Source organism: Anomaloglossus baeobatrachus, chromosome 2 (genome assembly GCF_048569485.1).
Source record: "Anomaloglossus baeobatrachus isolate aAnoBae1 chromosome 2, aAnoBae1.hap1, whole genome shotgun sequence".
In the NCBI taxonomy this organism is placed as follows: Eukaryota; Metazoa; Chordata; class Amphibia; order Anura; family Aromobatidae; genus Anomaloglossus; species Anomaloglossus baeobatrachus.
This window is the reverse complement of record NC_134354.1, coordinates 788505478-788533328: the sequence shown is the minus strand read 5'-3', so window position 1 is coordinate 788533328 and position 27851 is coordinate 788505478. Positions and strand designations below refer to the sequence as shown.

The 27851-nt window shown below is 43.5% G+C and overlaps 1 protein-coding gene across 4 annotated transcripts in view; it reads right to left on the bottom strand.

Annotated features, from left to right (window-relative positions):
- Positions 1-7616: 7616 nt before the first annotated feature.
- SLCO2B1 (solute carrier organic anion transporter family member 2B1) overlaps positions 7617-27851 on the bottom strand; it is a 185305-nt gene continuing 165070 nt past the window's right edge. For all 4 annotated transcript variants that reach the window (XM_075337646.1, XM_075337645.1, XM_075337648.1 and 1 more), the window contains exon 15: positions 7617-14425. In XM_075337646.1, the coding sequence (XP_075193761.1) occupies positions 14239-14425 (187 nt within the window). In that variant the 3' untranslated portion in view covers positions 7617-14238. The remainder of the gene's footprint in view (positions 14426-27851) is intronic.

The window sequence follows — 27851 nt, the reverse complement described above, 5'->3', positions numbered from 1 at the left end:
TCTCCATCCTTGTTCCTTTTACTATAGGATTCTATATTGCTGAAGTTTAGCTTCACGTGACCCTGTCGTCAGGTGACTTCAGTATAAAGTGTTGTGTCTTTACATGATGGATAACACTATTTCAGGCCTTTATATGACTTGTTTCATGCATTTTCACTAGTTTTCTCTTGCTCCAATTTTCAGTTGTCTCTGAGCTGGTGGGTGCAGATTCACTGCCGTGATGTCTCCCATGCACAGCACACACAGACTTGAGGGATTCCTGCTCTCTGGTCTCTATGTAACAACACATACTGAGAAGCCGTGCAAGAATGGAGAAGGTCATACAGCCGTACTGAGCGGTGTAACTGTGCACACAGCACTGGGGAGAAATACAACTATTAGGCTATGTACCTGCGGATTTTGCCGTGGAAAACCTGTGGATTTATCTGGATTTTCTAGATAAATCCGCAGGTTTTAGCAAGTACAGACACTCCCCATGTTATCCTATGGGACATGGCGAGTGTCTGTGTCCATGCTGCGGAATGTGCAGCTGTGGAATATGCTGCGGATGTCCCGCAGCCACACACGCATGTCAATTATTCCTGCAGAAATACCTGCGGATGTCCTGCCTCTCCACTTCCACAGGTAAGGCACATGAATGTCCGCAGGTTTTCCGCCGATATTTCGCTAGATAGCGGCGGATTCCGGGGAGCTGCTGCGGGAAACCTGCGGATATATCTGCAGGTACATAGTCCTGTGGGCACATGGCCTTAGCAGCAGCACAGAGGAACATTGCACAGCATTAATCCAGCTCACTGTCGCATGTACACACTGTAATCTAGACAGCATATCCACCTATACGCCACAAATCAAGGGAAGAAAGTACGTAGACAGGCCCAATGGAGAGTATGAAGGATGTACACTCGTAATAAAAGAAGATTTGCTTTCATGTGGAGCTTCACTACCTTCTTTCCTCCTACAGCAGTAATGAGCAGTGTAACTGAGAATCCAGAACTTAGGTGTAAAAAACACCAAGGAAAAAGTAGCATCAACGAGGACATTATAAAGTAACAATGTGCAAAATAGTCATCAATTCAGCTGTGGGAAAAATAAATCAATTATTGTAAGGAGCAGCATGAAGGATATTATTCAGCAGCACTGAGCAGTGTAACTGTGAATCCAGAACTGGGATAGATAACATTATTAGAGAGCAGCAGCACAGAGGCACATTATACTACAGCACTGAGCAGTGTAACTGGGAATCCAGAACTGGGATAGATACAATTATTAGAGAGCAGCCGCACAGAGGCACATTATACTACAGCACTGAGCAGTGTAACTGGGAATCCAGAACTGGGATAGATACAATTATTAGAGAGCAGCAGCACAGAGGTACATTATACTACAGCACTGAGCAGTGTAACTGGGAATCCAGAACTGGGATAGATACCATTATTAGAGAGCAGCAGCACAGAGGCACATTAAACTACAGCACTGAGCAGTGTAACTGGGAATCCAGAACTGGGATAGATACAATTATTAGAGAGCAGCCGCACAGAGGCGCATTACACTACAGCACTGAGCAGTGTAACTGTGAATCCAGAACTGGGGTAGATACAATTATTAGAGAGCAGCAGCACAGAGGCACATTATACTACAGCACTGAGCAGTGTAACTGTGAATCCAGAACGGGGGTAGATACCATTATTATAGAGCAGCAGCACAGAGGCACATTATACTACAGCACTGAGCAGTGTAACTGTGAATCCAGAACTGGGATAGATACAATTATTAGAGAGCAGCAGCACAGAGGCACATTATACTACAGCACTGAGCAGTGTAACTGTGAATCCAGAACTGGGATAGATAACATTATTAGAGAGCAGCAGTAAAGAGGCACATTATACTACAGCACTGAGCAGTGTAACTGTGAATCCAGAACTGGGATAGATACAATTATTAGAGAGCAGCCACACAGAGGCACATTATACTACAGCACTGAGCAGTGTAACTGGGAATCCAAAACTGGGATAGAGACAATTATTAGAGAGCAGCAGCACAGAGGCACATTATACTACAGCACTGAGCAGTGTAACTGTGAATCCAGAACTGGGGTAGATACAATTATTAGAGAGCAGCAGCACAGAGGCACATTATACTGCAGCACTGAGCAGTGTAACTGTGAATCCAGAACTGGGATAGATACAATTATTAGAGAGCAACAGCACAGAGGCACATTATACTACAGCACTGAGCAGTGTAACTGTGAATCCAGAACTGGGGTAGATACAATTATTAGAGAGCAGCAGCACAGAGGCACATTATACTACAGCACTGAGCAGTGTAACTGTGAATCCAGAACTGGGATAGATACAATTATTAGAGAGCAGCAGCACAGAGACACATTATACTACAGAACTGAGCAGTGTAACTGGGAATCCAGAACTGGGATAGATACAATTATTAGAGAGCAGCCACACAGAGGCACATTATACTACAGCACTGAGCAGTGTAACTGTGAAACCAAAACTGGGATAGATACAATTATTAGAGAGCAGCAGCACAGAGGCACATTATACTACAGCACTGAGCAGTGTAACTGTGAATCCAGAACTGGGATAGATACAATTTTGTGAGAGCAGCAGCACAGAGCTACATTATACTACAGCACTGAGCAGTGTAACTGTGAATCCAGAACTGGGATAGATACAATTATTAGAGAGCAGCAGCACAGAGGCACATTATACTACAGCACTGAGCAGTGCAACTGTGAATCCAGAACTGGGATAGAGACAATTATTAGAGAGCAGCAGCACAGAGCCACATTATACTACAGCACTGAGCAGTGTAACTGGGAATCCAAAACTGGGATAGATACAATTATTAGAGAGCAGCAGCACAGAGGCACATTATACTACAGCACTGAGCAGTGTAACTGTGAATCCAGAACTGGGATAGATACAATTATTTGAGAGCAGCAGCACAGAGCTACATTATACTACAGAACTGAGCAGTGTAACTGGGAATCCAGAACTGGGATAGATACAATTATTAGAGAGCAGCCACACAGAGGCACATTATACTACAGCACTGAGCAGTGTAACTGGGAATCCAGAACTGGGATAGATACAATTATTAGAGAGCAGCAGCACAGAGGCACATTATACTACAGCACTGAGCAGTGTAACTGTGAATCCAGAACTGGGATAGATACAATTATTTGAGAGCAGCAGCACAGAGCTACATTATACTACAGCACTGAGCAGTGTAACTGGGAATCCAAAACTGGGATAGATACAATTATTAGAGAGCAGCAGCACAGAGGCACATTATACTACAGCACTGAGCAGTGTAACTGTGAATCCAGAACTGGGATAGATACAATTATTAGAGAGCAGCAGCACAGAGGCACATTATACTACAGCACTGAGCAGTGTAACTGTGAATCCAGAACTGGGATAGATACAATTATTAGAGAGCAGCCGCACAGAGGCACATTATGCTACAGCACTGAGCAGTGTAACTGGGAATCCAGAAATTAGATGAAATAAACATTGATTAGAAAGTAGCAGTATGAAGGATCTTCTAAAGTAGAAATAAGCAGGATAGCTATAAATTCAGCTTGGGGGGAAATAAGGCAATTAGTGGAAATAGCAGTATGAAGGTCATTCCTCAGCAGTATTGAGCGGTGTATCTGTGAATCCAGCTCAAGAGTGAGAAAACATTTATTAGAGAGCAACAATCCTGTGTCTGTGTTTGCCGCTCCATAGATTTCAATAGTCAGCTGTAATCTGAGGCCTCAGTGAGCCGGCAGCCTTGTCAGGAGGAAGACCGATTTCAGCAGTTTTCCAAAGCGAATGATGAGTTTAGAATGGAGGGAAAGGAGAAGAAAAAGAATCCTGTATTCTGAAGTTTCACAGTTACAAAGTTTCTTTTATTGACTTTTCCCTTGTTTTTTTGAAACAGCAGTAACTATTATCCTGGGAATTACATCCGGTATGGATATGACTGTGGCACTGATGCAGGGATTGTTACATTGATGTGAAGTCAAATTGGTGGAGGTTTTCATAAGACCCGAGATGGGAATTGTGAGGACACAGCCCTGTACAATGTTTGTCCAGTGTTAATGTTCTTAATTAGCGAGATATGGATCCCTGTAGTGTGATAGCTCGTATTTGTTGAGTCATTGTGTTCCCCAGGACTATCGGAGTCTCCCATTGTCAGAGAATGTTGATTGCTAAGTTAATGTAACTTCCCCCAGCCTCTCTGTCTACTTATCTCAGATGAGTTACGTAGACAGAGAGGCTGTCTATGTGTCTACTGTGCGGCTGTCTACTGTGCGGATTGAAACGCCACCCAATAAGACCACAGCCTTGTTCCACCAATCCGCAGGAATCTTGGCGGCACATACACACGTCCTCCTCGGCACAGCTTGGCTGGGAAGGATATGGCGCATAGAGCGCTATCCGGAAGGCTTGTACAATGTGATGGAGACCATGTTTTTTGGTCTCCATTAAGAAATTAACACTTTAGATTTTTTTTGATCAATTTCCATAAACACATGACTATGTTTGTTGGTGCCAGTAATGGGGATGCACCAGTAGGGGACTGGCTTCCACCTGTCTTTATGACTATTATCCTTAGACATCGTCACCCACATTTTGTGCTCTCAGTATTTCCTTCGGATGATATAATGTTGCACGTTGGAAAACTCATCAGGAGTCTTGAAGCAAGAAAAAAAAAGGAAGTAAAATCGGAGAAGACGCATCACATCCTTCTGTCGAATCAATGAATCATTATCTAAACATTTTCTTGTTCTACTTTTTATTGCTTTTCTTCCGGTTTCGGTTCCCTTCCGGTGCTTCTTTTACGTCTTTAACTTCCCAGCATTCTGCTACAAAAAAAGCTACGATAGGAAAAACAAAGAAAACTCAGTAGAGGCAAAAAAACAAACAAACAAGCCCTCATATAGTTCTGCTGACAGAAAAAGTATGGCTCCTTGACGATGGGGGGAACACAAAACAAAAAATGTGTCCTATAGAGATTAAAAATTACATATACTGAATTTTATCTTATTCTTTCTTTGTTTCTCAAATGCAAATTTAGGCAATTTTTAAAATGGTCTTCATTACAAGTTTCCCATTGATTTTGCCGCTGTAGAGTCTGTGCATCTGTGTTACATAGCCGGCTGTTCTGCTGCTCCTGATGTAGATCTGGTGTTGCACTGCATCTGGCTGCACCGAGCTTTCTGAGTCTAAAGGCCCCGTTGCACGCAACAACATATCTAACGATACATCGCCGGGGTCACGGATTCCATGACGCACATCCGGCATCGTTAGCGACTTCGTTGCGTGTGACATGAACGAGCGGCCGTTAACGATGGAAAATACTCACCTAATAGTCCATCGTTGACACGTCGTTCCTTTTCAAAAAATCGTTGATTGTTGAGGACACCGATTGTTTGTCGTTCCCGAGGCAGCACACATCGCTACGTGTGACACCTCAGGAACGACAAACTACAGCTTACCTGCGGCCGCCGGCAATGAGGAAGGAAGGAGGTGGGCGGGATGTTACGTCCTGCTCATCTCTGCCCCTCCGCTTCTATTGGGCGGCTGTTTAGTGACGCCGCTGTGACGCCGAACAAACCTCCCCCTTAGAAAGGAGGCGGTTCACCGGACACAGCGACGTCGCTCGGCAGGTAAGTAGTGTGACGGCTCCTAGCAAGATTGTGCGCACGGGCAGTGATTTGCCCGTGACGCACAAACGACGGGTACGGGTATGCTCGCTAGCGATCTCGCTGCGTGTAACGGGGCCTTAACCGCAATAATCACTGCTGTTAATACCTTCAATGCTGTTGTCAAATTCTTACGGAATTTCATTTTTTTTAACCCCTTCCCGAAACACTTTGAATTTTTTTCGGTTCTTCAGTTCATTATACGGTAAAAACTACAACTCATCCCCCGGAAACAAGCCTCATATGGTCATGTCACGCAACGAGCGTGGTGAGGGTGTTCAGACTAACTGAGGTCTGACACACAACAAAAAGCACACCTAAAAACACCACAGACAAGGGAGACACTGTGGACACAACAACAATGGTGGGCACTTGCACAAGTGAGAGAGGTAGATGGGCACATTCTAACCTCACCTGAGCTGTCCCTACACTCCTAGCCAGGCCCTATACAGTCTCCGCAACTGTCACCGAGCAGCACCCTGGGTCCCTGAAAAACCCTATAGATGCCCTGGCTAGTGAGAGGCGGGTGAGGTTAACTAAACCCAACACTGCACTAAAGAGTCAAGAGGGTAGGAGAGACAAACAGGGAATAAAGAACCAAAATGGAGATGATACCATTTCTGGAGACTCCACAGCAGCTCCTTCCACAAAGGCGGCTTTCATACAAATGGTTTGTATAGTTAGCAAAGCTTGCTGGGAGACCTGGCTGTTTAAGCACAAGGGTGTCACAGACTTTCCTCTGTTGCAGATTTTGGTGACAGGTTCTGAGTTTCCCTTTATTTTGTGAGACTCTGCTGATTAAATGGATTCCCTTTCCTTTGGGTAGGAGAGGGTTAATGTCAGATTATCTTCCAGCAGCTCCTGACTCCTGGTCAGGTGTTTCCGGTTGGGACCACACCCAGGTCCTATATATACCCTCAACATCCACCAGAGGGTGCCGGTTATTTTCATTCATTTGGAATCTTGGCCAGGAGGAGAAAGGAGCTATTAAAACCCTCTGAGACTGGCGTTGTGGGCTGCAGCATTGGTGCTTGCTGCAGCAATTCATTGAACGGTATGGATGTTACCCAGTAGTCTGTTTTCTTTTCCCTTCATGCACTTTTAGTGCTTCCTTTGTATGTGGTTGCCGAGTGTACGAGTTGTTGTCGTTACCCGTTAGTCCATATTTGTTGGTGGAGGTAGACTTCTGTTCTTGCCCCTTCCCCCTGGGTGCTAGGTTATGGTTGGGGGGTCTTACCATCAGGGACAAGAACAGGAGATAGGGCCTAGGTTGGAGGCCCGGACCTCCCTACCTTTAAGGCTACCTCCTGGTATGAGGGTGTGCGCAGGGGCCCCAGCCTTAAGGCCAGCAGAGGTTTCCTTGTGTTCCCCTGGTCACCTGTGACAAAGAGGTGAGCGGCTGTCACTAGTGGTTCTTGGAAGAAGAGGAGAAAGGGCAAAAATGAATATTTTCGGCTTTGTAAAAAGGGGTAATGTGAACAAAGCACAAAGAAAACAACTGGAGATAACATTTGCTGCAAAGAATTCATTTTTGTGGAGGGGAGGGAGGTGAGACACTTCACCTGGAGGCATTGGCAGCGCCATAAAATAACATTTCCCATCACAATAAATAATATTAAACACCCCCCCCCTGGAATAAATCTGCCGCCCCCTCCCTGGGTCTATATATTTTGGAAACATTTCTACAATACAATGTGTGCACGTTCTTCATCATTTCAATACAGACACAAGACATAAATGGCTCCAGCTCCATGGTGATGTAAATGCACAGCAGAGGGTTTGTTACATTGTATAAGACACCGGCAGAAATGCAATAATGGATCCGACCCGGAGACTTGAAGCAAAGTGGATTACAGTACGACATGTGAGATATCAGTGGAACAAGAAGACACCGTTCACTCCGTAAGATCAATACTTTTTATTAGGACAATCCCTCCCAGACGGCTCAGAGTAGCAGCGACAGGTTATTACCATCTTACTTAAAGGGAAAATGTCAGCAGGTTTTTGCTACCTGATCTGAGAGCAGCATAATGTAGGCACAGAGACTCTGAATCCAACAATGTATCACTTAGATTGCTGGCTGCAGACATTCTGACACAATCACAATTTCTAGATTTAGCCGTGTAGCAGAGCTGAGAAAGCCGCCCCCGCCCCCACCAGCCTCTCTATAGAGACAGTGAGGTGCCAATCACAGCAGGGGGCAGGAAGGACGGCCTGCACAAGACATTGAAGTCCTAAAAACAACTGATCGGACCTTGTCAAAACAGGCATCCCTGAATTCTCTGTGTAAACCCTTGCAGCTTATATAGCAAAAACCTGCTGACAATCGAAAAGTGATCAGTCTGTCAGTAAAGTTCATCTTCGTCTCCTACCAATATATATTATATCTATATATATCCAACCACGCAGCAAAAATGCTCATAACAAATAAAGCCTATTGGATAAACCATTATACTATTTGTTTAGGAAATTCCACATAAAGTTTAATATAATTTTAATATAGAGATATATTACTCTGACATAACTCTATAAATACATCATCATGTTTCATTTGTATAGAAAAAAAACAGAAGCAAAAAATTCCCCTCATAGATGCGCTATTCTGCTGGTGCAGTCACTGTGTACACACATTACGTTACTGATTCTGAGTGACTCCAGAGCTGCTCTCACTATTCTGCTGGTGCAGGCACATACATTATATTACTGATCCTGTATTATACTCCAGAGCTGCACTCACTATTCTGCTGATGCAGGCACATACATTACATTACTGATCCTAAATTACCTCCTGTATTATACTCCAGAGCTGCACTCACTATTCTGCTGGTGCAGTCACTGTGTACACACATTATGTTACTGATTCTGAGTGACTCCAGAGCTGCACTCACCATTCTGCTGGTGCAGGCACATACATTATATTACTGATCCTGTATTATACTCCAGAGCTGCACTCACTATTCTGCTGATGCAGGCACATACATTACATTACTGATCCTAAATTACCTCCTGTATTATACTCCAGAGCTGCACTCACTATTCTGCTGGTGCAGTCACTGTGTACACACATTATGTTACTGATTCTGAGTGACTCCAGAGCTGCACTCACTATTCTGCTGGTGCAGGCACATACATTATATTACTGATCCTGTATTATACTCCAGAGCTGCACTCACTATTCTCCTGGTGCAGGCACATACATTACATTACTGATCCTAAGTTACCTCCTGTATTATACTCCAGAGCTGCACTCACTATACTGCTGGTGCAGTCACTGTGTACATACATTACATTACTGATCCTGAGTTACCTCCTGCATTTTACTCCAGAGCTGCACTCACTATTCTGCTGGTGCAGTCACTGTGTACATACATTACATTACTGATCCTGAGTTACCTCCTGCATTTTACTCCAGAGCTGCACTCACTATTCTGCTGGTGAACTGTCTATTGTAAAAATACAATTGTATTTGATTTGCTTAGTCTGACAATCATGTATTGCTGTATGTGTATATATATATATATATATATGTATATCGGTATTAGTGAATGAAAGCCGGTGTTAATTGTACATACTGTAATATATTCATTATAAATCTCTGTTTCCTTCTGTATAAAGTCCGGTCCCTGATTTGTAAGAGCAGATACATTATTCCTGCCTTCATAAAGTGCTATATATGTACACATTGCACAGACCTTACAAGTATTGATCGGGGTGACGCTGTGACAATGTAAATTCTATAGGGCTTTAAACAGATAAAACATGAAATGTATTATATATATATTACAAAGTAACAACTACAAAATATAAAAATGACACCATTGGATATTTTCTCTATAAAGTGACCAAGTTGTTATAAAAGAGTATAAAAACACATTTTTTTTCTCCAAAAATGTATAGATCTAGAGAGAAAAGAGGTTAGAGAACAGAAAACAAAAAACTCTTAATGCCATCCGATCTCCTAGAAATAGCTTATGTCATGTAAAGTCTTATCCCCTGACGGACGGCCATGCCATGCTGCCTGTTTGTTTACCATTCCCATGGTACAGATATAGAAGGTGCACAGTAACAGTCAATTTTGCGTCAGGTTCTAATATCTGATCATCATATAGGCATGGTGAATATACACACCCTCCTTCCATCCTCTATATTCCTCGGGTGCTATTTTCCATCACATGTAGAAATTGGGAGCTAGGACTTGGTTCACACACTTTTAAGTGGTGAAGAGAAGGCCAACTGGAGCTCGAATAGCAGCTGAAGTTAAGGCATCTTATGAAATGTAGAACCCAAAAGTAGGATCCCAACTTGGAAAAGTTTCCTTCATCGAATGTAAACCAAGTAAAGGCCAACTGGAGCTAGAACTGCAGCTTCATGTGTCCACTATGGAATGTAGAGGAAATAAAGGCCAACTGGAGCTTGAACTGCAGCTTCATGTGTCCACTATGGAATGTAGAGGAAATAAAGGCCAACTGGAGCTAGAACTGCAGTTTCATGTGTCCACTATGGAATGTAGAGGAAATAAAGGCCAACTGGAGCTAGAACTGCAGCTTCATGTGTCCACTATGGAATGTAGAGGAAATAAAGGCCAACTGGAGCTAGAACTGCAGCTTCATGTGTCCACTATGGAATGTAGAGGAAATAAAGGCCAACTGGAGCTAGAACTGCAGCTTCATGTGTCCACTATGGAATGTAGAGGAAATAAAGGCCAACTGGAGCTAGAACTGCAGCTTCATGTGTCCACTATGGAATGTAGAGGAAATAAAGTTTTGATTATGGAATATAGAACTAGTAAAGGCCAACTGGAGCGAGGATAATAGCCTAAGCAGATTGCCCTTTATAAAATACAGAGTGAGAACCAACTGGAGTTAGAATAGCAGCTGAAGGTAAAGTTTATTTTGTGGAATACAAACAAATAAATTCTATTTCGAGCTAGGATCACAGCTTAAGTTAAAGACTCCATTATGACATATAGAGAAAGGAAAGGCCAACTGGAGCTAAGGTAGCAGCTGAAGATTATGTTTTCTTAGAATATAAAGCAAGTTAAGGCCAACTGTTTTGTAACATCAAAATACCCCTTAATAGAATTTAGAATCAGTTAAGGCCATCTGGAGCTAGCACATCAGATGAAGGTAACATTATGGAACATAGAACAAAGAAATTCTAATTTGAGCTAAGACGTCAGCTTCAGTTGATGTTTCCTTTTTGGAATATAGAACAAGTAAAGGCCATCTGGAGCTAGGGGAGCTGATGAAGAAGATTTTTTGTTTTTTAGAATATAAAGCAAGTAAAGACCAACTGGAGCAGGAAAAGCAGCTTGAGTGATGTTTCCTTTTTGAAATATAGACAAATTAAAGTGAAATTAAAGCTAAAATAGCAGCTGAAGGTAAAAATTCATTTATGAAATATTAAAAATGGAAAGACCAACTGGAGCTAGGATAGCAGATGAAGGTAAAGATTCATTTATGGAATATAGAGAATGTAAAGGCCAACTGCAGCTAGAATAGCAACTAAACGTTTCCTTTATGGAATATGTTGAAAGTAAAGGCCAATTAGAGCTAGAATAGCAGATGAAGGTAGAGTTTACTTTATGGAATATAGAGAAAGTAAAGGCCAACTGGAACTAGAATAGCAGATGAAGGGAAAGTTTCCTTTGTGGAATATAAAGAAAGCAAAGGCCAACTAAATTTAGAATAGCAGATGAAGGTAAAGTTTACTTTATGGAATACAGAGAATGTAAAGGCCAACTAGAGCTCAAATAGCAGCTGAGATTAAAGTTTCTTTTGTGGAATATAGAGAATGTGAAGGTCAACTGGAGCTAGAATAGTAGATGAAGGTAGAGTTTCCTTTTTAGAAAATAGAGAAGGTAAAGTCCAACTAGAGCTAGAATAGCAGCTGAAGGTAGGTTCCTTTTGTGGAATATAGAGAAGGTGAAGGTCAACTAGAGCTAGAATAGAAGATGAAGGTAAGGTTTCTTTTGTGGAAAATAGAACAAGTATATTCCAACTGAAGCTAAGATAGCAGCTGAAATTAAAGTTTCCTTTGTGGAATATAGAGAATGTGAAGGTCAACTGGAGCTAGAATAGTAGATGAAGGTAGAGTTTACTTTATGGAAACTATAGAGAGTAAAGGCCAACTAGAGCTAGAATAGTAGATGAAGGTAAAGTTTCCTTTTTAGAAAATAGAGAAGGTAAAGGCCAACTAGAGCTAGAATAGTAGATGAAGGTAGGTTCCTTTTGTGGAATATAGAGAAGGTGAAGGTCAACTAGAGCTAGAATAGAAGATGAAGGTAAGGTTTCTTTTGTGGAAAATAGAACAAGTATATTCCAACTGAAGCTAAGATAGCAGCTGAAATTAAAGTTTCCTTTGTGGAATATAGAGAATGTGAAGGTCAACTGGAGCTAGAATAGTAGATGAAGGTAGAGTTTACTTTATGGAAACTATAGAGAGTAAAGGCCAACTAGAGCTAGAATAGTAGATGAAGGTAAAGTTTCCTTTACAGAATATAGAGAGGGTAAAGGCCAACTAGAGCTAGAATAGTAGATGAAGGTAAAGTTTATTTTGTGGGAAATAGAACAGATATAATCTAATTGAAGCTAAGATAGCAGCTTAAGTTGAAGTTTCCTTTATGGAATATAGAAAAAAATAAAGGCCAACTTGAGCTAGGGTAGCCGCTGAAGATGATGTTTCTTTTATTAGAAAGTAAACCAAGGAAAGACTAAATGGAGCAGGAAAAGCAGCTTGAGTTAATGTTTCCTTTCTAGAATATATAGCAAATAAAGGAAAACTAAAGCTAAAATAATGGCTGAAGGTAAAGTTTCCATTATGGAATATACAGCAGCAAGTGAAGGCCAACTAGAGCTAGAATACCAGATAAAGGTAAAGAGTCTTTTATAAAATATTTAAGAAGTAAATTCCAATTAAAGCTAGGATTTCAGCCTAACTTGAAGTTCCCTTTATAGAATATAGAGCACGTAAATGGTATTTGGTACTAGGTTATAAGCTAAATGTAAAGTTTCACATATAAACTTTAAGGCAAACAAAGACTAGGTAGTGCTAGGCGAGACGCTACATCTGAGCAAAGCACCGTTTGCTTTATATAAAATAAAGAAATTAATAGAGAAGTGAAACTATGATAGCTTTATAAAAGGTAATGTTTCATTTTTGGATTATATATAGTAAGTAAAGGCCAACTGGAACTATCACACACTACCAGTCAAGGTCAACTGGAGCTATCACACATCACCAGTAAAGTTTGACTAGAGCTATCACACACCATCAGTAAAGGCCAACTGGAGCTATCACACATCACCAGTAAAGACCAGGTAGGGCTATCAAGCATCACCAGTAAAAGCCAACTAAATCTACTACACACCACCAGTAAAGGCCAACTGGAGCTATAACACTTCACCAGTAAAGGCCAACTCTAGCTATCACATCATCAGTAAAAGCCAACTGGAGCTATCACACATAACCAGTAAAGGCTGACTAGAGCTACCACACACCATCAGTAAAGGCCAACTGAAGCGAACACCAGTAAAGGCCAACTAGAACTTTTACACATCACCAGTTAAGGCCAACTAGAACTATAACACTTCACCAATAAAGGCCAACTCTAGCTATCACATCATCAGTAAAAGCCAACTGAAGCAATCTCACCTCACCAGTCAAGACCAAGTAGAGCTATCACATACCACCAGTAAAGGCCAACTAGAGTTACCACACACTTCCAGTAAAGGCCAACTAGAGCCATCACACACCACCATTAAAGGCCAACTAGAGCTACCACACACTTCCAGTAAAGGCCAACTAGAGCTATCACACACCACCAGTAAAGGCCAACTAGAGCCATCACACACCACCAGTAAAGGCCAACTAGAGCCATCACACACCACCAGTAAAGGCCAACTAGAGCCATCACACACCACCAGTAAAGGCCAACTAGAGCCATCACACACCACCAGTAAAGGCCAACTAGAGCTATCATACAACACCAGTAAAGGCCAACTAGAGCCATCACACACCACCAGTAAAGGCCAACTAGAGCTATCATACAACACCAGTAAAGGCCAACCGGAGCTAGAATAGCAGCTAAAGTGTCATAAAGCATATTTGATTGATATGTAGATGATTGCCCATTTTTAGATCTTTATTCCTGTATCTTACATTTATAGAACCATCATTTCTGGCTTCATAGGTTTGAATTTCTCTCAGATTTATATTTCTATTGGAAAAGTTACATTAGTAACCTGGCAATGCTGAAAAATAGAGAAAGGAGAGGAATGATGGAAGCCAAATGTTTGTTGGCCGGAGATGATAGAAGCTGTGAGACAATCTTTGGTCTCAGGACTAGTCTCTGTCTCTGTAAAGTTTGAGGGGTTTGCAGCTCAGCCCTATTTTCCAGGAAGACAAAATTGAAAAAGATATAAAATGTGTTCTTGTGAACTTGTATTGGCCGGTCTCCAGAACGCCATCATGTCCGGCACTCACAGCATGAAATCAGCCTCTCCATGGAAATGTCCACCACTGAGCTAAGCAGCCTCCTCCGTATCCCGCCTTGGGACAATCAGAAGATTTTCCTGCTTTTCATTTAATTTCTGCATCTCTGGGTTTTTCTCGTCCTCGATCTTGACCTTTTCTTTGTGACGTAACACACAGTAAACCGCAATGAAGAAGATCAAAGCTCCAATTTCAAAGAGAATCTGCAGCCCGATGTACCTGCGGAGAATAGAAGCCAGATGGGCGAGCGCGAAGATCACAGAATAACAGCATTAATAACATTACACGAGCACATCCACATCCAGCAACAATGCAAAGCTGCACAATGTATCAGAGGGAGAGAGGAGTCTTCATGCAATACACTGCAATACCGCTATATGTACGTAGTAGCTATATTCCTGTACATAGGGGCAGTATTATAGCAGCTATATTCCTGTACATAGGGGCAGTATTATAGTAGTTATATTCTTGTACATAGGGGCAGTATTATAGTAGTTATATTCTTGTATATAGGGGGCAGTATTATAGTAGTTATATTTTTGTACATAGGGGCAGTATTATAGTAGTTATATTCTTGTACATAGGAGCAGTATTATAGTAGTTATATTCTTGTACATAGGGAGCAGTATTATAGTAGTTATATTCTTGTACACAGGGGCAGTATTATAGTAGTTATATTCTTGTACATAGGAGCAGTATTATAGTAGTTATATTCTTGTACATAGGGGGCAGTATTATAGTAGTTATATTCTTGTACATAGGGGGCAGTATTATAGTAGTTATATTCTTGTACATAGGGGCAGTATTATAGCAGTTATATTCTTGTACATAGGAGCAGTATTATAGCAGTTATATTCTTGTATATAGGGGCAGTATTATAGTAGTTATATTCTTGTACATAGGGGCAGTATTATAGTAGTTATATTCTTGTACATAGGGGCAGTATTATAGTAGTTATATTCTTGTACATAGGGGGCAGTATTATAGCAGTTATATTCTTGTACATAGGAGCAGTATTATAGCAGTTATAGTCTTGTACATAGGAGAGTATTATAGTAGTTATATTCTTGTACATAGGGGGCAGTATTATAGTAGTTATATTCTTGTACATAGGGGGCAGTATTATAGTAGTTATATTCTTGTACATAGGGGCAGTATTATAGTAGTTATATTCTTGTACATAGGGGGCAATATTATAGTAGTTATATTCTTGTACATAGGGGGCAGTATTATAGTAGTTATATTCTTGTACATAGGAGCAGTATTATAGTAGTTATATTCTTGTACATAGGGGGCAGTATTATAGTAGTTATATTCTTGTACATAGGGGGCAGTATTATAGTAGTTATATTCTTGTACATAGGGGGCAGTATTATAGTAGTTATATTCTTGTACATAGGGGCAGTATTATAGCAGTTATATTCTTGTACATAGGAGCAGTATTATAGCAGTTATATTCTTGTATATAAGGGCAGTATTATAGTAGTTATATTCTTGTACATAGGGGCAGTATTATAGTAGTTATATTCTTGTACATAGGAGCAGTATTATAGTAGTTATATTCTTGTATATAGGAGCAGTATTATAGTAGTTATATTCTTGTATATAGGGGGCAGAATTATAGTAGTTATATTCTTGTACATAGGGGGCAGTATTATAGTAGTTATATTCTTGTACATAGGGGGCAGTATTATAGTAGTTATATTCTTGTACATAGGAGCAGTATTATAGTAGTTATATTCTTGTACTTAGGTGGCAGTATTATAGCAGTTATATTCTTGTACATAGGGGGCAGTATTATAGTAGTTATATTCTTGTATATAGGGGGCAGTATTATAGTAGTTATATTCTTGTACATAGGGGGCAGTATTATAGTAGTTATATTCTTGTACATAGGAGCAGTATTATAGTAGTTATATTCTTGTACATAGAGGGCAGTATTATAGTAGTTATATTCTTGTACATAGGAGCAGTATTATAGTAGTTATATTCTTGTACATAGAGGGCAGTATTATAGCAGTTATATCCCTGTACATAGGGGCAGCATTATAGTAGTTATATTCTTGTATATAGGGGGCAGTATTATAGTAGTTATATTCTTGTACATAGGAGCAGTATTATAGTAGTTATATTCTTGTACATAAGGGCCAGTACTATAGTAGTTATATTCTTGTACATAGGGGCAGTATTATAGTAGTTATATTTATAGTTGAGCGCGGTTCGTGGTTCGTGGTTCTCCAGTTCTAGGCTCGAGTGATTTTGGGGCCTGTTCTAGATAGAACTAGAACTCGAGCTTTTTGCAAAAGCTCGATAGTTCTAGAAACGTTCGAGAACGGTTCTAGCAGCAAAAAAACAGCTAATTCCTAGCTGGCTTTCCGCTGTAATAGTGTAAGTCACTCTGTGAATCACACTATTATGACATTTCAGTGTATAGTGTGCGTGAACAGCGCCTTCAGATCACTCCTGTTTGTATAATGGCGATCGCCATTTTTTTTTTTTTTTTCCTTGTCTTCCTTCCCTAAGCGCGCGCGTGTAGTGGGGCGGGCCAGCATGTCAGCCAATCCCAGACACACACACAGCTAAGTGGACTTTTAGCCAGAGAAGCAACGGCATGTGTGATAGGATGTCCATGTCACATGTCCCTGCATTATAAAACCGGACATTTTCCTCCAGGACGCCATTATCTCTTCTGCGTCCTTGGTGTCAGACATCACTGTCGCAGCTCCGTCCTCCTGAGTCCTATCGCTGATACAGCTGTATGCGCTCTATACACAGCGCTGGACAGCTTAGGGATAGCACTTTCTAGCAGTCCTTTTAAGGGCTCAAACCGGCAGGGTCAGAGTTAAGGTGACAGGTCCTGAAAACAGCGCCAGCGTCTGTGTAGCCAAGGTCAGGGATTTCCTCCCTGCATTTCCCTATTAGGAGGGATAGAAAGGCAGGCTTCCATTCCTCTACCCAGAGCCCCAAAATCCTGGCACTGTACCCTCCTGTCCTCTGCACACTCCAACTCATTATAACTAAGCCATTATACTAGCAAACACTCAGTGTACCTAGTGGCATCCTAAACGTGGCTATTGGACTTTGCTATAGTCCCACTAGTGCAAATACATTTGCAGCACCTCTGCCTGCATTGCACACTCCAACTCATTGTTACTAAGCCATTATACTAGCAAACACTGCTGCCAGTTTAAGGGCCGTAGTTGCATTGTCAGGGATATTTATTCTTTATTATTCTGCTGTTAATAAAGCTAGACCACCACTGCAATCTTCACCACCTCTCAATTTTTACTACCACATTTTAAGTGCACAATCTTGTCGCAATCAACATGAGTGGCAAAATGACAGATGCTGGTGGAAAGGGGAAGAGGCGTGGTGGAAAAGGAAAAAAAGGGTTTGTCCGTGGGGAAGGTGGCAAAGCTCCATTATCATCTGCTGAAGATAGACCATCTACTAGCAAAAGTAAGATGTCTACTACTTACCGTGGACAATCCGATGTGCTCCCTTTTTTACGGACACGAACAACAGGAACAAAGGTAGATGATGGCCAAAAAAGAAAAATGCTTGAATGGATCTCAAGTGGTCCAACAAGTGCCCTCTCAGCCACTTCAAGTACCGCATCCAAAAAACACCAGTCCTCTGAGTTGTCATCCCAATCAAACTTGCTTTCTCCCAGCTCTGAAGTCTCCATCAGCCCTGCACAGTATGGTGGAACTGAGATGGCTGAGTCTGCAGAGCTGTTCAGTCACACTATAGCCTGGGAATCAGAGGTCTGCTCCCAAGCTACAGTGAGTACAGAACAGGAAATGGTCTGCAGTGATGCCCAGAACCTTTGTGACTCTGATTCAGGCCGTGAGGACCAAGTTTCTGAGCATAATGTTGACCCTTTGTCACAAACTGTAACACCTGTGGTTATAGACAATGAGGAACATACTGATGAAGATGAGACGCAGATACCCGATTGGGATGACAACTTAAATATTCGGTCAGGGCAAGAAGAGGCTCGGTCTGAGGGGGAGGGGAGTGCAAACACAACAATTGATGATGAAGTTCTAGATCCCACCTACTGTCAACCCCCAGTCAGGCACTCGAGGAGGTCAACAGAGGCGGTGGAGGAGGATGCAACCGACGACGAAGTTACCTTGCGCCTTCCTGGACACAGTCGGAGTACTGGTAGCACGTCTACAACTGCATCCTCAGCCACCACTCTGCCTATGAGCATTATTCGGGGTGGATCAACAGGTCGCATGGCCTCTAAGCCTTGCCTAGCCTGGTCCTTTTTTGACATAGAAAAAGATTGCCCAAATTATGTGATCTGTAAACTTTGTCATGGTTCTCTTAGTAGAGGTCAAAACCTCAGCAGTTTGACAACTTCTTCCATGAATCGTCACATGAATAAATATCATAGGTCCCGGTGGGAAGCTCACCGTGCTGCAATGCGGCCTAGCGGAGCGAACCATCCACCGCCCGCCCCTTCCAGTGCATCCGCGCGCTCTTCATCTTCTAGGACTGTGGGGACAGCTGTCACACCTGGTTTTCCACGCACAACTTCCACCACTGTAACCGCAACAGGCAGTTTGCTTGGTAGGTCGTCAGTTGGTTTGGAAGGGGAAACAAGTGAGTGTGTACAGCTCTCTCAGACATCGAAAGCACCAACGTTGGATGAAGGCAACATCATGTCTCCGCCTGCACTTTCCTCACAAACCTGCATTTTTCCAGGGGCACCCTACTCAACACCGTCTACACACAGCAGCCAGATCTCTGTCCCTCAGATGTGGTCAAATAAAAGGCCACTTCCTGCGACCCATGACAAAGCTAAGAGGTTGACTTTATCCCTCTGTAAGCTCTTGGCTACCGAAATGTTGCCTTTCCACCTGGTGGACACACAGGATTTTAGAGACCTTATGTCTGTCGCTGTGCCCCAGTACCAGATGCCTAGTCGCCACTACTTCTCTAAGAAAGGTGTGCCCGCGCTACACCAGCAGGTCACACACAACATCACCGCTTCCTTGAGAAACTCTGTGTGTGAACGGGTGCATTTCACCACCGATACTTGGACCAGTAAGCATGGACAGGGACGTTACATGTCGCTGACTGGGCACTGGGTAACTATGGTGATAGATGGTGAAGGATCTGCTGCACAAGTCTTGCCGTCCCCACGACTTGTGTGTCAATCCTATGTCTGTCCAAGTTCCGCCACTGCTTCTGCATCCTCCACCTCATCTGGGTCCTCCACCTCCGCCCCAAGCCTGCCTGGTCAGGCCACCAGCGTTCTCACTGCGCAGAAGGAATCACGCACCCCTCATTACTATGCTGGCAGCAGAGCGCAACGGCATCAGGCGGTCTTTAGCTTGACATGTCTTGGGAATAAGAGTCACACAGCTGAGGAGTTGTGGTCAGCTCTGCGGTCCGAGTTTAATAAATGGTTGTCTCCACTCAACCTGCAGCCTGGTAAGGCCGTGTGCGACAATGCTGCAAACCTGGGTGCGGCCCTTCGCCTGGGCAAGGTGACACACGTACTTTGTATGGCTCACGTGTTGAACCTTGTCGTCCAGCAATTTTTAACACACTATCCCGGCCTAGATGGCCTTCTGAACAGGGCACGAAAACTGTCTGCTCACTTCCGCCGTTCAACCGCCGCAGCTGAGCGACTTGCATCGCTCCAGAAGTCTTTCGGCCTGCCGGTTCATCACCTGAAATGCGATGTGGCGACACGCTGGAATTCAACTCTCCACATGTTACAGCGACTGTGGCAGCACCGCCGAGCCCTGGTGCAATACGTCATGACGTATAGCCTGGGCCAACGAGATGCAGAGGTGGGGCAGATCACCCTGATGGAGTGGTCTCAGGTCAAGGACCTATGCACCCTTCTGCACAGTTTCGACATGGCGACGAATATGTTTAGCGCTGACAATGCCATTATCAGCATGACGATTCCAGTCATTTACATGCTGGAACACACGCTAAACACTATTCGGAGTCAGGGGGTGGGACAACAGGAAGGGGAGGAACTACAGGAGGATTCATATGCGCAAGAGACAACAACATCACCAAGGTCCAGACGTTCATCATCACCAAGGCGCAGGCATGGGACCATGGGGGACAGGGATCAACAAGGGCGCATAGTAGCAGGTGAAATGTTGAGGAAGGTGCAGGAGAACATGAAGAAATGGAGGACGAACTGTCCATGGACATGGAAGACTCAGCGGATGAGGGAGACCTTGGTCAAATTTCAGTTGAAAGAGGTTGGGGGGAGATGTCAGAGGAAGAAAGAACGGTTAGCACCTCTATGCCACAAACACAGCGTGGACTTGGTCCGCATGGCTGCGCAAGACACATGAGTGCCTTCTTGTTGCACTACCTCCAACATGACCCTCGTATTGTCAAAATTAGAAGTGATGATGACTACTGGCTTGCCACACTATTAGATCCCCGGTACAAGTCCAAATTTTGTGACATAATTCCAGCCATAGAAAGGGACGCACGTATGCAGGAGTATCAGCAGAAGCTGTTACTCGATCTTAGCTCGGCTTTTCCACCAAACAACCGTGCAGGTGCAGGGAGTGAATCACCCAGTTGTAACTTGACAAACATGGGACGGTCTCGTCATCTTCAACAGTCTACCCGTACCAGTAGGACTGTATCTGGTGCTGGTAACAGCAATTTTATGGAATCTTTTCATAATTTTTTTAGACCCTCCTTTGCAAGGCCACCAGAGACAACAAGTCTGACACATAGTCAACGGCTGGAGAGGATGATACAGGAGCATCTCCAAATGAACATCGATGCCATGACTTTGCAAATGGAGCCTTGCTCCTTTTGGGCTTCAAATCTAGAAAAATGGCCAGAGCTCTCCAGTTACGCCTTGGAGATTTTGTCGTGTCCAGCTGCCAGCGTTGTCTCTGAACGTGTCTTCAGTGCTGCTGGGTGTGTGCTGACAGATAAGCGCACGCGTCTGTCCAGTGACAATGTGGACAGACTGACGTTCATCAAAATGAACAAGTCATGGATCCAGAAGGAATTTACTACCCCTGTGTCATCCTGGGGAGAGTAAATGCTTGTGGATTTGGAATGTGCTTGATGCAAATCAAAACATCCTGTTTGCAACTAGGGCACAACTGCTGCCACTGATGGGGTGTCTGTGTGGCCCAATTTTTTGAAAAAAAGGGAGACTCCGCTTGGAGTCACCTTGCGGTGTTTTACATGATTTTAGAAGGGCGTGCCATGCCTATATCTGTGTCTCCTCCTCTTTTTCCTTGTCCAGCTCTTTTGTTTTCGCATGAGTATATGTCCTTGTCACTTACCCATGTGTTTGTGTCGTGAGTTGTTTGTCACCTTTTGGACACCTTTGAGGGTGTTTTCTAGGTGTTTTTATGTGTTTGTGATTGCCTGCCATTGTTTCCTATGCAGTTCGAGTTCGGTTCGTCGAACGTTCGACGAGCCGAACTCGAACGGGACATCCGTTCGGCGAGCCGACCTCGAGCCGAACCGGGACCGGTTCACTCATCTCTAGTTATATTCTTGTACATAGGGGCAGTATTATAGTAGTTATATTCTAGTACACAGGGGCAGTATTATAGTAGTTATATTCTTGTACATAGGGGGCAGTATTATAGTTGTTATATTCTTGTATATAGGAGCAGTATTATAGTAGTTATATTCTAGTACACAGGGGCAGTATTATAGTAGTTATATTCTAGTACACAGGGGCAGTATTATAGTAGTTATATTCTTGTACATAGGAGCAGTATTATAGTAGTTATATTCTTGTACATAGGAGCAGTATTATAGTAGTTATATTCTTGTACATAGGGGGCAGTATTATAGTAGTTATATTCTTGTACACAGGGGCAGTATTATAGTAGTTATATTCTTGTACATAGGAGCAGTATTATAGTAGTTATATTCTTGTATATATGGGCAGTATTATAGTAGTTATATTCTTGTACACAGGGGCAGTATTATAGTAGTTATATTCTTGTACATAGGAGCAGAATTATAGCAGTTATATTCTTGTATATAGGGGCAGTATTATAGTAGTTATATTCTTGTACACAGGGGCAGTATTATAGTAGTTATATTCTTGTACATAGGAGCAGTATTATAGTAGTTATATTCTTGTACATAGGGGCCAGTACTATAGTAGTTATATTCTTGTACATAGGAGCAGTATTATAGTAGTTATATTCTTGTACATAGGAGCAGTATTATAGTAGTTATATTCTTGTACATAGGAGCAGTATTATAGTAGTTATATTCTTGTACATAGGAGCAGTATTATAGTAGTTATATTCTTGTACATAGGGGCAGTATTATAGTAGTTATATTCTTGTACATAGGGGCAATATTATAGTGGTTATATTCTTGTACATAGGGGCAGTATTATAGTAGTTATATTCTTGTACATAGGGGCAGTATTATAGTAGTTATATTCTTGTACATAGGGGCAGTATTATAGTAGTTATATTCTTGTACATAGGGGCAGTATTATAGTAGTTATATTCTTGTACATAGGGGCAGTATTATAGTAGTTATATTCTTGTACATAGGGGCAGTTTTATAGTAGTTATATTCTTGTACATAGGGGCAGTATTATAGTAGTTATATTCTTGTACATAGGGGCAGTATTATAGTAGTTATATTCTTGTACATAGGGACAGTATTATAGTAGTTATATTCTTGTACATAGGGGCAGTATTATAGTAGTTATATTCTTGTGCATAGGGGGCAGTATTATAGTAGTTATATTCTTGTGCATAGGGGGCAGTATTATAAAAGCTATATTCTTCTATATAGGGGCAATAATCTAATAGTTATAGTATTGAACACATCACCAATTTTCTAAGTAAATATATTTTTAAAGGTGCTATTTAAATGAATTTCTCCCAGGATGTCATCAAATCCTCCATATCCACACAGGCAAATAAATCAAACTATAGATGTCCATATAATAATGTATGTGTAATACTGAGAAATGACACAGGAAAAAAGTATGTAACACATGAAGAAAGAAAGGTGCAAAAATCCATGGAAATTCCGGGCACCAGCTTAAATCTATCAATAGTTAGATAGCAAGCATGCTACTTAGTGAAAAATAGTATGAGTTGGTTCAATTGATGGCTGATAAAACGGCATCTCATTACCAAGGTCTCACACATGAAACATCTCATGATGGGTAAAACCAGTGAGCTGTCTTAAAACCTTCACAGCCTTACTATTGCAAAACATACTGATGACATTGGTTACAGAAGAATTTTGGAACTACAGAAGGTACCAGTGAGCAATTTTGTGGCCATAATCCGGAAGTGAAAAGAGCATAATTTCATCATAAACTGGCCACAGGTGCTCCCCACAAGAGTTCAGACAAAGGAGGGAAAATATTTAACAGAAGAGTTCTCAAAGAGCCAAGGACCACTCGTGGAGGCTACAGAAAGACCTGGAATCAGCAGATATAATTGTTTCACAGAACACTAAGAAATGCGCTCCCCCTCCATGGCCTGTATGCACGCCCCTGTATGCACACCCCTGTATGCCCGCTCCTGTATGCACGCCCCTGTATGCCCGCCCCTGTATGCCCGCTCCTGTATGCACGCCCCTGTATGCACGCCCCTTTATGCACGCCCCTGTATGCACGCCCCTGTATGCACTCTCCTGTATGCACGCTCCTGTATGCACGCTCCTGCTTGCACGCTCCTGCATGCCCGCTCCTGTATGCACACTCCTGTACTGTATGCACGCTCCTGTATGCCCGCTCCTGTATGCCCGCTCCTGTATGCCCGCTCCTGTATGCACGCCCCTGTATGCACGCCCCTGTATGCACGCTCCTGTATGCACGCTCCTGTATGCCTGCTTCTGTATCTGTATGCATGCTCCTGTATGCCCGCTTCTGTATCTGTATGCATGCTCCTGTATGCACGCTCACCACGCAAGACTCCATTGCTAAACAAGAGGCAGGTTCAAGAGCGTTTAAAGTTTGCTCAACAACATTTAAACAAGTCTGTGAAATACTGGAGAATACGAGTAGTCTGGTCAGATGAGACAAAAATTGTACTATTTGGAGGCCATAATACACACCAGATTTGGAGGCCAAAAGGCAACACACCCCCAAAACCCCAACATTAAAGTGTGGAGGTGGGATCATGGTGTGTGGCTATTTTTCAGCAGACGGCACTGGGAAACTTCATATAATTAAAGGAAGGATGAATGGACAAATGTACAGAGACATTCCTGATAACAATCTGCTGCAATCTACCAGGACGGTGAAGATGAAACAAGGGAGGATATTTCGGCAACACAATGATCCAAACACACAGCCAAGGAGAGAAAATAAATCTGCTACAATGGCCGAGCCGAACACCGGAGCTGAATCGAATAGAAAATGACTGGAAGGAACTAAAGCTCAGAGGTCATAGAAGGAGCCGGGACCTGCGGGATGTGAGGAGTGTGTGTGGAAGAATGGGCCAAATCCCACCTGAGCAATGCAGGCGACTAGTGTCTCCATACAGGAGGTGAGGAGTGTGTGCGGAAGAATGAGCCAAAATCCACCTGAGCAATGCAGGAGACTAGTGTCTCCATACAGGATGTGAGGAGTGTGTGCGGAAGAATGGGCCAAAATCCACCTGAGCAATGCAGGTGACTAGTGTCTCCATACAGGATGTGAGGAGTGTGTGCGGAAGAATGGACCAAAATCCACCTGAGCAATGCAGGCGACTAGTGTCTCCATACAGGATGTGAGGAGTGTGTGCGGAAGAATGGGCCAAAATCCACCTGAGCAATGCAGGCGAGTAGTGTCTCCATACAGGATGTGGGGAGTGTGTGCGGAAGAATGGACCAAAATCCACCTGAGCAATGCAGGCGACTAGTGTCTCCATACAGGATGTGAGGAGTGTGTGCGGAAGAATGGGCCAAAATCCACCTGAGCAATGCAGGTGACTAGTGTCTCCATACAGGATGTAAGGAGTGTGTGCGGAAGAATGGGCCAAAATCCACCTGAGCAATGCAGGTGACTAGTGTCTCCATACAGGATGTGAGGAGTGTGTGTGCGGAAGAATGGGCCAAAATCCACCTGAGCAATGCAGGCGACTAGTGTCTCCATACAGGATGTGAGGAGTGTGTGCGGAAGAATGGGCCAAAATCCACCTGAGCAATGCAGGTGACTAGTGTCTCCATACAGGATGTGAGGAGTGTGTGCAGAAGAATGGGCCAAAATCCACCTGAGCAATGCAGGCGACTAGTGTCTCCATACAGGATGTGAGGAGTGTGTGTGTGTGAGTGCGGAAGAATGGGCCAAAACAAAACCTGGGCAATGCAGGCAACTAGTGTCTCCAAACAAGAGGCGTCTGGAAGCTTCATCACCAACAAAAAAACAATATTCCAAGTGTGCCGCCCTCGTGCCAGCAGCCGATGCTGCTCGAGTCTGGATCTTCAGGGGGTGGTGGCATGAGGGTCTCCGGACCCGGGGGTCTCGCGGACACGCCGAATAAATGGGGGGACGTATATGTAGGGGCCTTATTAAGTTTGTGACGCCACCCACGGTGCGTGGTGAGTTGGGACACCACTGCTGCAGTTATGGGGCACCCGGGGGAGATGTGGTGCAGCAAGTTGTTAACCCCTCCGTGGGCAGGAATGGTTGTTGTGAATGTCAGTTATGCTTTGGCTGCTGGGAGGCTCCCTCTTGTGGCCAGGAATGGTTTGGACATAGACCAGGTGTGTTGAGCAATGGGCGTTTCCATTGCTAACTCTCTGCTTATTTAAATCCTGGTCTGATAGCAGGCTATGCCGGATGTCAGTTGTTCTTTGTTCACCAGCCTGCTTTATTCTGCTCCACATCACATTTACCCCAGATAAGTGCTTGGCTCTTTATTTGTTGTTTGGTTCTTTTACTCTTATCTGAGTTTGTCATTTGCTGTGGTTGTTTTCAGTTTATTTGCATGCAGGGATTTTCCCTCTTAGTTGCTTAGCTGGGAAATTCCCTGCAGTTTTGTTTGGAGTATAGCTCCTATAAGTCCATGTGTTGGTGGCTTTTTGAATTTGTAATGATTCTTGTTTTCTGTTCATTGGTATGACAAGAGCGCCTGGTATAGGACGGAGTGCAGATCGTGCGATCTGAGGGCCTTTTTGTACTATCAGGAATTTGGAATTTTGCAGGGTTTTTCTCTGGCCACCATCAGCCCCTTTCCTTTCCTATTTTAGTCAGCGGGGGCCTCACCTTTTGTCAATCCTGTCATCTACCTGTGTATTGTGTTTTTCCTATATCACCGCAGTCTTTGAATGTGGGGGGCTTGCTATTCTTTGTCTATTTTCTGAGGCAGAGAGTTATTCATCTTTCCTTCCTTTAGGATAGCTAGTTCTCCGGCTGGGTTCGCGGTGCACAGGATGTTAGTTCACCCCTCGGCTACTTCTAGTGTTGATGGTTAGTAAGGGGATGGCGGCCAGATTAGTTGCCAATGCTCTTGTCACCTTTTACCAATGAGTTATGGTGGTCTTCCATGGTTCTGGATCATAACAGATGGTGGCCCAGGGACCCGGTGAGTTGGTGCAGGGGATGGCGACCTCAGGGGTGCTGGTGTACTCACTGTTAGTAAAACACACAAGTCTCTGGTAAACCAAGGTGATGGTGGCCGGTGCAGAGGCCGGTTGCGTCCAAGTTCCCCACCCGGCTGGTGGTCTCTATCTTTCCCTTGCACTATTTTGTGTAAAGTGGACTGTCCTAGTATGAAACTCAGGAGTCTGCTCCCGGCTGGTTGTGGCCTAAGGAGCCGTGCCCGCAGACTCTGGCCTATGGGATCTATGGGCCCTGGCGGTGACCTCTTATCCCGAATCGGTGGGCTGTTGTCTTCTATGAGGGACTTTGGGTGGGAAAGGACCTTTTAGTCCTGGCCTCAATCGGTTAATTAACCACTCTGCTTGTTTACGGTTTCTGGCTTCAAGGTCCGAGTACCCCCCTTTGTGCTCCGGTTTCCAGGTCGGTTCTCCGTGTCGGTACCAGCGGGCCACTACCCTGTCCTGGTCCGTCTTCCCGTCTCCTTCCGACGGAGACCACCGTCTGCCACCTAGCCAGGGGCACCAGGGCTCCTACCCTGGTACCGTTCAACTTAAACTTCTCTGCTGGAGCTACATCTAGCTCCAGCCCACCTCCTCTCAACTTGAACTCAGACAGAAAACCGTTTGTTTTCCCGCCCTGGGCTGTCTAGACCCCCTGGGTGGGCGTGCACCAACCGCCTGGTCATGCCCACTGGTATGTCTATCTTTCCCTAAGGGGGGGTGACTAGGGTTTCAGGTCGGCTGTGTGTTGCCTAAGTATGGGAAGATGTTATGCAGGGGCCTAACTGTGACTACATGGGTTCTCCAGGGCGTCACACTCCCCCTTGGTGAACACAGACCGTCCGCGGGCTGTCCGACCACCATCGTTTATTTAACTGGAAAGAAATGAAAAACGGGTAACAGTTTACAAGTATAATAACATTTTTACAATAAGCATATTTGTTTTCTTCCCTTATGGGAGGCATGTTACTTCAACGTTGCACATTTAAATAACCGGGATGGGATGGGACCGGGTTCTTCTCGCCTGTACCACCCAAAACAACCTAACCCTGATGCAACCTCTAAAACACAGGTTGGCACCCCTTGCCCCAAGTCCAGGTTAGGT